Source organism: Hevea brasiliensis, chromosome 7 (assembly GCF_030052815.1).
Source record: "Hevea brasiliensis isolate MT/VB/25A 57/8 chromosome 7, ASM3005281v1, whole genome shotgun sequence".
NCBI lineage: Eukaryota > Viridiplantae > Streptophyta > Magnoliopsida > Malpighiales > Euphorbiaceae > Hevea > Hevea brasiliensis.
Window position 1 is genome coordinate 3,085,167 of NC_079499.1, and position 12,116 is coordinate 3,097,282.

The window sequence follows — 12,116 nt, forward strand, 5'->3', positions numbered from 1 at the left end:
ACCCAACTCTATGGCCCATTGGACCCAATTTCAAGAATTCAACCGGACAGAGTCCAGCCATAAAGTGGACCTTTCAACAGAGAGTTTTTGACTCACCCGACCTATAAATACGATATATAATCAACTGGGGAGCTCAGCTCACCCTCTATATACTCAATGTCATAAAAATAAATGGGAGCTTAGCTCCCTCATCCATTCCATCAAATATGCATACAATAATAAGTTTACAGGTCCAACATGATAATTATATTATAAACCCAAATCAAATAAATATTTCTAACACATGCGGAAATTCTAGAAGTTAATAGAATTACACAAACATTAATAAACAACCTGCGAAGGAGAAAAGTTGGTTAACCACAATAAAAATCCTCCTGTAGCCTAAAAAATAATGAACAGGAGTGAGCGTTCAACTCAGAGAGTAAAATATCAGTATTAACAATAATCTCTATAACTATCTAAAGCTAATGCACCCTGTAGAGTGAAATGCAACATCGGTAATATTTTCACATCATAACAGCAAAAAAGTAATTTGGAGCACTCACACACCCAGTAATGTCAAATCATAAATATATGGGAGCTAATCCCCTATACAGCTCTCTTAAATCCAACCTGTGCCAGCAAAGAACACAAGCCGAACTCTCGCTTAATAAACCAAATCGGGGTCCCAGCGAAGAACTCAAGCCGTGTCTATCCCGAAGGACCGGGTCCCAGCGAAGATCTCAAGCTGTGTCTACTCGTCCTGTCCATAGCCAATACTATACCACACGCACGCCAATGCACACACACTGCTCCAAATTACCACAACAACATCCATGGCACTTTAACAGTTGTGAATGCAACATAAAATGTGCCTAGAGTTTAACTACATAGATATTTACATATAAGTGATACATGGGCATACTTGAACATATAATAATATCGAAATTACAATTAAAATTAATATTTTACGCACAGATTTGACAACAGTCACTGTGGCGGTTGGGCGGAGGAAGAAGGCTGTCCCGGCTCACCTGACAATTTTATTACAATTATTTAATACAATTTACTCAATACAAACCAAGAAAAGACCAAATATGTCCTAAATCGTGCCGAAAATCCGGCAGAGTCTCCCTTATACCTAGGACTTATCCAACCTGCAAAAAGGCTAAAACAAACTTCTATATTCGCATACCATACACCCACAACTCAATCATATCACACAGCCCCTTCTGGGCCCATCCAAACAGTCATCAATCACAGGATGTAAAATTACAGTTTAGTCCTTATAATTGACCCTTTTTGCAAAAACTACCCAAACAAACTCTAAAAATTCTAAAACTTTGCCCGCGGTCCTTAGCAATATTACTAGGCTATTACAAAAAGAATCATAATTTTTTGAGCTACCACGAATATTTTATGGATTTTTAATCCCATTTAAGCACTAGAAAATTACTAAAAAGCAAAGTTCAGATTTACCTATGCCGATTCCGACTCCGGTGACGGGCTCAGGACATCTGACAATGGTGGAGTAGCTAAAATCTCGATCCAATTCGGAGACTTTTTCGGTAGCCGATCTGTCTGGCCGGAAATTCACAAACCTGGACAACTGTCGAATTTCTGTGAATTGAATGTACCTACACGAAGCCCACAATACGGGGTTTAGTATAAAATTTTTACGAAATTTTCAAAGCTCATTTAATGCTTGGAAAAATACTATGAAGTTCCATGGGACCCACAAAAAAATGGTGTCGAAAAATTTTGAAATTTATATTGCCGCGAAGCTCTCGACGAGTGGAGCGCTCTGGTACTCTCGGTTTTCTCCTGGGGTTCACGGTTTGCGAGAAATCTAGCCTGAAAGTCAAAATAGGCTAAAATTTCTCGGACAAAAATTGGACAAACCGCTTAATGGATTTTGGTGTTCTTGGTATCTATGGAAAGCTCTCGAGGTGTAGATATTGTTTGATACAAGACCCGGCCCAATCGATGGCCGGATCGGCCGAATTTTGGCCGGGAAGTTGAAACAGCGCTCAAGCGTCGGGTAGTCTTCGCGCGTGTTTTTCTGCCGCTTGGAGTGTCGGCCGGCCGTGGGTAGGTGGTGGGGCAGCGCGTCGGCGAGGTGGGGTGGCTGGGGAGGTGGCAGCACTGCCTGGGGGTGAGGGAGGAGAGAAAATGGGAAGAGAAGGAGGAGAGGTCGGGCGCGCGAGGGAGAAGAAGGAAGAAAAAGAAAAGGGTCGGTCCGATTCGATCGGTTCGATTCAAAATACAAAATTTTAAATTTTTACTCTGCCTTGGGACCGAAAACGAGGTCCAAAAATTCTGAAAAAATTTCAGAAAACTCAAAAAAATTCGTAGACTCCAAATATATTTTTAGTTTTGCCACGTGGTCTTTAAATTAATTTTTTTAAAAATTATCAAAGTTTTATATTTTCAGGAAATCAAATCCAATTTCGAAAATCCGAAAAATTTTAAATAATTTCTTAAAATTTAAATAAAATTAAAATATTAATATTATTCACAAAATAATAAATTTTAAAAAAAATTTGGGGTGTTACATAATCGATGATATTGATAAGATTAGATAAATTTTTATGCATTTTAAAAATTTAGCCGATTTTACCAATATGAAAAGGATAGGTTAAAATTGTCAAAACGTGATAATGTTTGACTTTCTTTAATAAATAGGCCTTTTTGTTAAAATTATAATTTATTTTAACAGTCATAATTAAAATAAAAGATCAATAGCAAGAGGTTAACTATAGTAACGTTCAAGCCTCAATTACATATACAAACATTCGTAATTTCATATATATATTATATATCATTTTCATGTGTCAAAGTATTTTTAGTGGGATTTATGAATATAATCAATAATGTGGATCGATAAAACCTACAAAATAAATAATTGAAGCAAAAAAAAGAGATTGCCTTATATTTATTTAATCTAAATGCCTCAAACATAAAATTAAAACTTAACAACCACTAGCTACTGCCAATCTCAATCCAAGACCCTACCAATCCTATAATAACATATTATTCAAGAGGCATTTGACTTCACATAATTAAACTAAACTAATACTAATTAATTAGCTAATGATGAGTTTGACAATATTGAATGAAAGCAGGAGACACGTAGCGGGAGATGATGGAAGGAATTTCTTCGCGTCCACCAAAACAATCTTGAGCCATTTGCCTAAACACATTGCAACATCCTTGGGCCATTGGAACATTTGTTGGAAAATCAGAACCCATGGAAGTCTCAGTCCAACAAAAACCAAGATAAACTGCGGTTTCCACGCAATTTCCAATGTTTTGATAGGTTGATAGAGATGTTGATGGTGTCATCGAGACTTGACGTGTTGACGGTGGAAACGGGACTGGGGTTAGATTCATTCGTGGTGATGGAAGGAGGTTTGAGGGCTGCTGAGATTCTGAACTAACAGGGTTTGCTAACCCATAACTCATCAACATTGCTAAGCAAACGAAAACAATTGAAGACCTCATCTTGGCAGGCTATAATATTCTCCAACTAGCTTTCGCTGATTTTCTTGTTAACGGGAAGGTGAGATATTTATAGGCTATACACAATATATTTGTAATTTATTAAAAAAAAGTCAAACTCAATTCTATTGTAACACAAACACTCTTATCAAATTTAGGTTTCATAATCATAATTAAACTCTATCATGTACCACTCGTCTATGCTTACATGTATGAATCTCACAGGGAAAGTGTCTCTGGCGCCATACATGAAATAGACTCCTAATTAAAAGCAATTTTTAAAATGGATATATTCCAAGAAATCCTTTCATACTTAGAAGAATTTTCCCAAGCCTTCTCTAGAAGCAAACAAGCAAGTTCTGCAGAGTCCAGGAAATTGGAGAAACAATTTCCCAGGAAATTGTGAACAAATAATTTTCAATTGGGTTCTCTACCAAAACTTTTCTAGAATTGAATTGGATATACCCTACAGGTGCCTTGCCTCAAATACTCTATTCAACGATCCCTATTCTCGGGTTTATTATATTATTTTTATAAGCAATTTACACTTGAATATTATTAATATAAAGAATTTCTCGGCAGGTTGACGAATAGAAAACAGAGAAAAAAAATTATATTAGTAAGAAAATTCACAACTTGACTTTTTTTTTTTTTAGCAGCCAACTAGACTTGTAATTAATTTTATGTTTTATTAAGGACAAGTTGTTCTGCAAATGAGTCACCGCACTAAATGGGTCCAATGAAAGGGTCATAATAAATGACATAGAAATAAAATCATTCTCAGTTTAATAATTATAATTATTTTTATTAATAATGGAAATTACATTAAAATATTAACATAAATTTTTGGGAATTATAATTCACGTAAAGAATTTTTAGTTTGCCTTTGGATTAAGATTTTTTTTTTCCTTGTCAACAAATTGGCTATATATTCAACAAGGCTTTTAAAAAATTAAAAAGAAAAAAAAAATAAAAAGAGATGTTTAGTGGCAAATTTAAATTAAATATTTATATTATAATATACACATAATTAATTAAAATGTGTATATAAAATATACTAAGTATATATAAATATTTAATTAACTATTAATAAGTTAATTTTTATATAAATTCAAATTTATAGTAGCCACACTAATATTATTTAGTTAGATTTGATTTCATATTAAATAAAATTTTTTAAAGTAATAAAAAATTAATTATTAAATTTTATTATTAATTATTAATTATTAATTATTAAATATAATTCATAAATTCTCCATAAAAATAAATCAATTCAAAAATTAATTTAATTCGATTTGAATATGTAAAATTACTATTTGATTCGATTCGGTTTAATCAATTTTTTTTTTAAAATCGAATCAAATCAAAATAATTAAAATTTTTATAATATAAAATTAAACCGAGCTGATTAAATTTTAAAACTGAACCGATTGAATTAAATTGATTCGATTCGATTTTTTAGTTTGAACTAAAATCTACTACCCCATCTGAGTGTTTTTAAAAAATACTTTTTAATAATGTATTTAAAATACAATTTAAAAAATATTTTTTTATTAAAATGAAATCTTAATTAATAAAAAGTAAAAATTCTCATCCTTATTAATTAGATTAAATTAATAGATAGACAAATAAATTTCCAAATTCCAATTCCTGGGTCTGCCCCAGAACTTATTTGGACTTTAAGATTCAACGTTCAAATTGTGACTAGTTGCCTATCCCACCACTGGGCAGCCACTGTAGCCGTACTGGTGCCGTCAAACAAGTCTATTCAACGATCTCCACTCTCAGTTTTAATTTCTCATTCAATATTATTAATATAACGAATTTATTAGCCCTTCAAAAAAAAAATTGGTTTTCTTGGCAAGTTGATGAATAGAAAATAGAGAAAAAAAATTTCGGACTTATAATTAGTTGATGTCTCAAAATATGTCCAAGAGGGGGGTGAATTAAACTTTAAAAACAATTTTCGATTCTTGCTCAAAACCTTTGAAAATTGTAACTAGGTTCAACTCAATTGACTAATGTGAAATATGAACAATACAGCTCTATTGATAAGTTGATTCAAAGTTAGGCCATATGCAATCGGTATACTGATCTAACAAATTATATCAGCATTCAGCAGAAATATCAGTAATCTGAATAAGTTTCTAACACAGCAACCAGAGCAGCATACCAGATATACTAACTGACAGCAGATCAAACAACAAGCAGATTAAATCAGATATCAGCAGATTCAGCATTAAACTAATTTTCTCAGTTTGCAGCAAGGTTAACAGCAAATGGCCTCAACTTTCATATCAGCAAAAGCATATCAATCATAATGTTAAAATGCATAAATGTAAAAAGCAAGGGTTGAGTAAATGAACACTGAAATTTTTATAGTGGTTCGGCTCAACTAGCCTACATCCACTCTCTCAAATATCCCACTTTGAGTCTTCACTTCACTATTCTTCTCTTTTAAAGACAAGAGACAAAAGCCCTTTACAAATCTTCTCACCAAAGCTTTTACAAGTAGCTTCACACTTCTACCAAGTGTTATCTCAAACACTTTTCACAATCAAGTTTCAATAGGTGCTTGAATGACCTCTCATAAATGATAATAATGTGTTTAAAACTCACTCTCACTCAATACAACAGAATCTATAAAGAAGAGATGAGTAAATAAGCCAATGATGAGCAATAAAAACACTTTGAGCACTTTGAATGAATACTTTTATGATTTTGAACAGTGGAGAGACTTTCATTAAGTGCAAAATGGCCAAAGGTATGTGTATTTATAGCTTTGAAACGTTTTTGACCGTTTGAGAACTCATTTGAACGTTACAATTACGAATTTCAAGAAATAGCCGTTATTTTGTCTTTTCTGCGATGTTGTGCAGAGTTGAGACAATTAGCATACTGGAGAAAATAGCAAACCAGTTAGCATACTAAAATAAGTAGCAAACCAGTTAGCATACCGGGAAAACTTTTCTGCATAACTTTCAAAGCTATAAAACTTTACACCAAATCATAGTCAAATACTTTTAGGCCAATAATGATATTTAAAAGAAAAATCTTTTGAGAGATTGAAAATAAGTATCATTGACTTTTACTCCTCAATTCTTTTTACAAGTAATCCTAAAAATAAAACTTAACTTCTACACTATATGTACCTTCAATTCTGATTTTCAATGCAGCCTTAGAAAGTAACATTTTCTTCTTTTATCTCCTTTAATTCGTCCTGTGTTATCCTTAGAATGTCATCATTTCTTCAGAAGCACGAATCCATCATAAAATCCTTGTGTCTTTTCCTTTTGTTCTTTTAAGAAGCACAACATTTAAAACAATGTTAATTTGATTCTAGTTGAATTTTGGTATCATCAAAATCTATGCTCCTTTGAGCTTGTGGGGTCAACATTAGTTAATTTCTGTTCTATTAAGGACAAGCTGCTGCAAATAAAGTCCTTTGCAATATCTATTATATCCGCAGGTTTGTTCTCTAAAACTAATTATCTCATGTTAAACTCTAATTTCGTTTCTCATTTTTATTATTTTAATAGGATGTGTTTGACAAAATATTAAAATATTAAAAATATTGATATAATATTAATAAGGATACTTATTATTTTTATAACTTCTAACTCATTGTTAATATTATTTGAATGTTATTTGAATTTAATTAATTTTATATATTTTAATCAATAATTTATAAAAATATTTTTTATTTATAATTTATACTTTAAAATATAATCCTATAAAATATTTAAACTTATTTATTAAAATATAATATTTTAAAAAATAAAAATATTATCATAATATATATATATATATATATTTAATTCATGAGCTATATAAATGGCTACAGAGTAATGAAAATATAAAACATAAAATCTAAATTCAGTTGAATTATATTATTTTTTTAAATTTAAACTCTATTAATATATTAACTGAATATAACTTAATAAAATTCAATTAAATTAAATATTGGAAAATATGATGAGAAAAATTTTGACTTTGACCTGGACACAGCTTGCATTGTATGGTGTATCATTCCCCACTGTTTCTGCAAGTCTACTGCCAGGAAACGACATGAATAATCTCTCTCTATCAAGGCGCGGGGACGCGTCCCCTGTCTTCATCACCCTCCTCCAAATCTTTCAACAATGCGCAGCAAAACCAGTCTCAATACTTTCCCAAAATGGACCCTACATTTCATCTATTATTTCCTGCATTTCACATTAGGCACCGCGTATGCCTACGTCTCTTTCTTTGATAACCTACCACGCTAGACTCGAATTTGAGTCTGTCAATAATATGTCTCCTGTTACTTGCTCCTTCAAACACCCATGTTAAGTTCCATTTTAAATGATTTTAGACTTTGATTGGTTTCCATTTCAATCTCTGTCGACGCACTAGAAGCGTCCATTTCCTTTGGACGAAGACAAAAACAATCCTATCCTAACAGCTTTTTTAAGTTTTGACGTCAACACAATGGGGAAAGGGATCCTGCTTGTATACGCAACGATTAGGCAGGTTCTGTGCGTATGATAGAATGGAAAGCATCCCGATTAACCAATTTGACCCATTTGGTCCTACCCACCACCCATGAATGAAAGACTCTCAACTTCAGCTCTCTCTACCTGCTAAGCTATAACCAACTGGTGCAGATTTTTATGGCGGCTTTACTTGTTTTGATCCCTTTGTCCGAACGTTCCATTTTCTTTACGTCGCGTAAGCGTTTGCTGCTCGTTGAAAGTTGACACTTTTGTTTGAACAAAACCATTTTTGCTTCTTTATTTCTTGTTTATGATTCTCTCTCCCTTCTGTTTGCTTGCCGAGAAAATTGAGAGAAGAATGAACACTTCTTTCCCATATGGTTATTATGTGATCTCTCTGCTTTTCTGTTCCTGTTTCTTGGTGAAAATTTCCTTGTCTGATCCAAGAGCTACGGAGGCAGGTCGGATGTGCTCAAACAGAACAGCCCCGATGCAAGAGAGGCAAATCTTCGTAGCAAATTTCTTAGCTACAATGGACGCAGTGACTCCTTTGATTGCGAGGCTACAGTACGGAGCTGTTATCAACGGGACAGGTAACAATACAGTATATACCTTTGGTGAGTGCATGAAAGATCTTGATCAAACAGATTGCAATCTCTGTTTCGCCCAGTGCAAGACTCAGGTTTTGAGGTGCCTCCCTTTCCAAAGAGGCACTCGTGGGGGCAGACTTTTCTACGATGGGTGCTATTTAAGGTACGATGATTATAATTTCTTTAACGAGACGCTGAGTTCACAGGACGAAACAGCATGTGCAGATGGGGATTTTTCTGGCGGAAATAAGACTGTTTTCAGCGCTAATGCTATGGAGTTGGTGAGGAATTTGAGTGTGCAAGCCGTCAGAAATGATGGGTTTTTTGTGGGGTCTGTGAATAGAAATAATGTTTCTGTTTATGGATTGGCTCAGTGTTGGGAGTTGGTGAATGGGAGTGCTTGCGAGACTTGTCTGGCAAATGCTGTATCTAAGATTGCCAATTGTACTCCGAAGGAAGAAGGAAGGGTTTTGAATGCTGGTTGTTACTTGAGATACTCCATTCAGAAATTCTACAACAATTCAGGGGCCCCTTCAGAAAGTGGAGGTGAGTTTTGTTTTCCTGAATCCTGCTCCTCATTCTGTTTCCCAATGTTGAAGTTTGATAATTCATTTTTAGATCTTTTAGGTCTATCAATTCAATTAGAGTTTAGTTGTAATCAATTTGTGAAAATTTAAGATGGAAGAGAAACGGGTGCTTGTGTAAAACTCCTTGAGCAAGTTTGTTTCTTCTTCCTACAACCTAAAGCTTTTGCTGGACTCTGTTATTGGTTACATTCTGATATTATCTTAATGGTGGCTACCAGGAAGCAGCCACTTAGCGGTTATACTGGCTGTTACATCATCCACTGTGGCTGTGGTATTGTTTGTTACAACGGCTGTTTTCTTCATGAAGAAGAGAATTGCAGAAAAGAGGAGACGTGAGTGCATTTGGTTGATTAGGGATTGAATTTTGTTGTTTCAATTTCAGTAATTAATGTAAAGTTTGATGTGTTGATTTGGTCTATAATGTGCTTCAGAAAGGAAAGAACTTGGTGCTCTATTAACCACAGTGAATAATTCCAAGCTCAATTTCTCATATGAATCTCTTGAGAAAGCCACAAATTACTTTCACCTTTCCAATAAGCTGGGACAAGGAGGATCCGGTTCAGTTTACAAGGTAAATTTGGTTTTAAGCTTTTACTTGCTTTGTGGGGAACCCATATCCTTAATTATGGAATTAATTCAGTTCTTCCTTTTTCTTTTTCTTTTCCCTGGATTTGTCAATCAGGGGGTATTGCCTGATGGAAAAGTTGTTGCTATAAAGAGGCTTTTATTCAACACAAGGCAATGGGTAGATCATTTCTTCAATGAAGTCAATTTGATTAGCGACATTGAGCACAAGAACCTTGTGAAGTTGCTGGGATGCAGCATCACAGGACCAGAAAGCCTTCTTGTTTATGAATACGTACCGAATCAAAGTCTTCATGATTATCTCTTTGGTTGTTCCTTTTATCTCTCAACTCTTGCTTAAGATTTTGCTGTTTTTTCACAAGTATGCTTATTGATGAACCTTTATTAATTTCGTTCAGCTAGAAATAATGTTCAGCTTCAACCACTGACATTGGAGATGAGGTATAACATCATATTGGGCACAGCAGAGGGCTTGGCCTATCTTCATGAGGAATCTGAGCTAAGAATAATACATAGAGACATAAAATTAAGCAATATTCTGCTTGATGAGGACTTCACACCAAAGATTGCTGACTTTGGACTAGCAAGATTATTTCCACAAGATAAGACTCATATTACCACTGCAATTGCTGGCACATTGTAAGTTAAATGCAGTCTTTGCTCATTTTTGTCAGTCTTTCTGACATGTCGATCGCTCTTCATAATTGTTATCTCTTCATCAGAATCAGTTTTCATTTAGGTATGCGTTCCTGTAATCTGTTTTCTTATCCATTCACTAAAACAATTCACTGAACTTGCTTGGGCAGAGGTTATATGGCTCCAGAATATGTTGTTCGTGGCAAATTGACTGAGAAGGCTGATGTTTACAGTTTTGGAGTTCTTGTCATAGAAATTGTTGGTGGAAAGAGGAACAATGCTTTCGTTCAAGATTCATGTTCTATCCTGCAAATGGTAATTCTTTCTATCAATTATATCAGACAAAAATCATTCACTTCTTAATTTGTAAAATTACAATTTCTTTACCATTCTGTTTTTTATTCACGGAAAAAGGTTTGGAACCTTCATGGAACTGGTAGACTGTGTGAAGCTGTTGATCCAATCTTAGACGGTAATTTTCAAGAGGAGGAAGCATCTCGATTGCTTCAAATAGGCCTACTTTGTGTGCAGGCTTCTGCAGAACAGCGTCCAGCAATGTCAGTTGTTGTTAAAATGCTTACCAATAACCATGAAATTCCTCAGCCAACACAACCACCACCATTTCTCAATCCTAGTAATAGTTCAGAAATCAGCCCACATTCTAGACCTGTCATTTCAAGTTCTCAGGCTGAGTCTTACACCCAGTCTTCAGGTAACAGCATGACACAAAGCTGGATTGAGCCCAGATGAACCTGTTGCACTGACTTGCTAGCATTCTGTTTCCAGCTTGTTCCTTATTCAGTTGAAGAGGCTTTTTTCACTTGAAAAAGTTCACATTCCAAGATGAGCTGGTTCAATTTTCTATCTGACTCGATCAGCCATTATATTATAACAATCCTTTGTTAATATTACAGTGATATATAAAAGCATAACAACCTCCACTATTCCTGATATAAATTCTTGATTCTTTTAATAAATATAAACGGTGATGATTCTTGTAATGTGATGGAGCTAATGTTTCTTGTAAATGTGCTCCATATTCTTTAATCTCCACAATGTATTTTGATTCAAAAGAGCGAGCAATTGAATGCAAACTCTCAAGATGTTGCTCTCTGGCATTTTTTAACCATTCAGCTCATACCAACTTGAGATTAATTAGATCAGGTGTACCAACTGAACCAATTAGTTTCACAACATTTTTCTTAAAGAATTTATTTACTCAGAATTTTCAGAGGAAGTGATCTTTAGTTCTAGATGCTTAAGATTTTTACGTGTTAATTGCTGTAGATTCCATCTACTTAATTAATTCCAGATTAGTTTACCAGCTAATGATCTCACCCAAAAAAATATTAGAAAAGGGAAGGCCATGACGTATGAGCTTAGATATCAAACTCATTATTTGTCCACAAAACGGTGGTGTTTATTGTCTAGTGCAAAAACAAACATTTAGGCTTGCAAGGTCAATTGTGGTAGGTGTCTTGACTTTCTGGCATTTATGCATTTAATAACAACCCATTCTTATAAGAAAAACCATTCCAAAAGTATCTATTAGATTAGATATATGATTCCCTCTTTTTTCTTCTGTTTTTGATTGTTTAGGTTCACGCAATTATAAAATATAAAATTTTATGTTGAATATAATGATTCAGGATAATTGTTTTTTTTTATTTAATGAAAACTTAAAAATTAAGTAATAATTAATAATCTATATAGTAGAAGCTATATAAAAAAAATTTTATCTAAATTTAATTCATTATAGACTA

General features: G+C 33.8%; 1 protein-coding gene and 1 pseudogene across 1 annotated transcript; one reads left to right on the plus strand and one right to left on the minus strand.

The window, feature by feature from the left end:
• Positions 1–3,483, minus strand: part of LOC131181621 (polygalacturonase At1g48100-like) — a 34,507-nt pseudogene extending 31,024 nt beyond the window's left edge.
• Positions 3,484–7,773: 4,290 nt separating this feature from the next.
• On the plus strand, positions 7,774–11,482 carry LOC110673700 (cysteine-rich receptor-like protein kinase 3). Its single transcript, XM_021836860.2, has 7 exons — positions 7,774–9,091; positions 9,351–9,464; positions 9,564–9,703; positions 9,815–10,025; positions 10,116–10,356; positions 10,524–10,668; positions 10,768–11,482. Exons 1-7 carry the CDS (start codon positions 8,266–8,268, stop codon positions 11,101–11,103), a joined length of 2,013 nt encoding a protein of 670 aa, XP_021692552.2. The 5' UTR covers positions 7,774–8,265; the 3' UTR covers positions 11,104–11,482.
• The last annotated feature ends 634 nt before the right edge of the window (positions 11,483–12,116 follow it).

What these genes read in the sequence shown, in the direction of transcription:
- LOC110673700 (XM_021836860.2), top strand. Translation starts at nt 8,266, where the DNA reads ATGATTCTCTCTCCCTTCTGTTTGCTTGCCGAGAAAATTGAGAGAAGA. An exon ending in GGCCCCTTCAGAAAGTGGAG is followed by an intron (nt 9,092 to 9,350) that starts GTGAGTTTTGTT and finishes GGTGGCTACCAG; the next exon opens with GAAGCAGCCACTTAGCGGTT. An exon ending in CATGTTCTATCCTGCAAATG is followed by an intron (nt 10,669 to 10,767) that starts GTAATTCTTTCT and finishes TCACGGAAAAAG; the next exon opens with GTTTGGAACCTTCATGGAAC.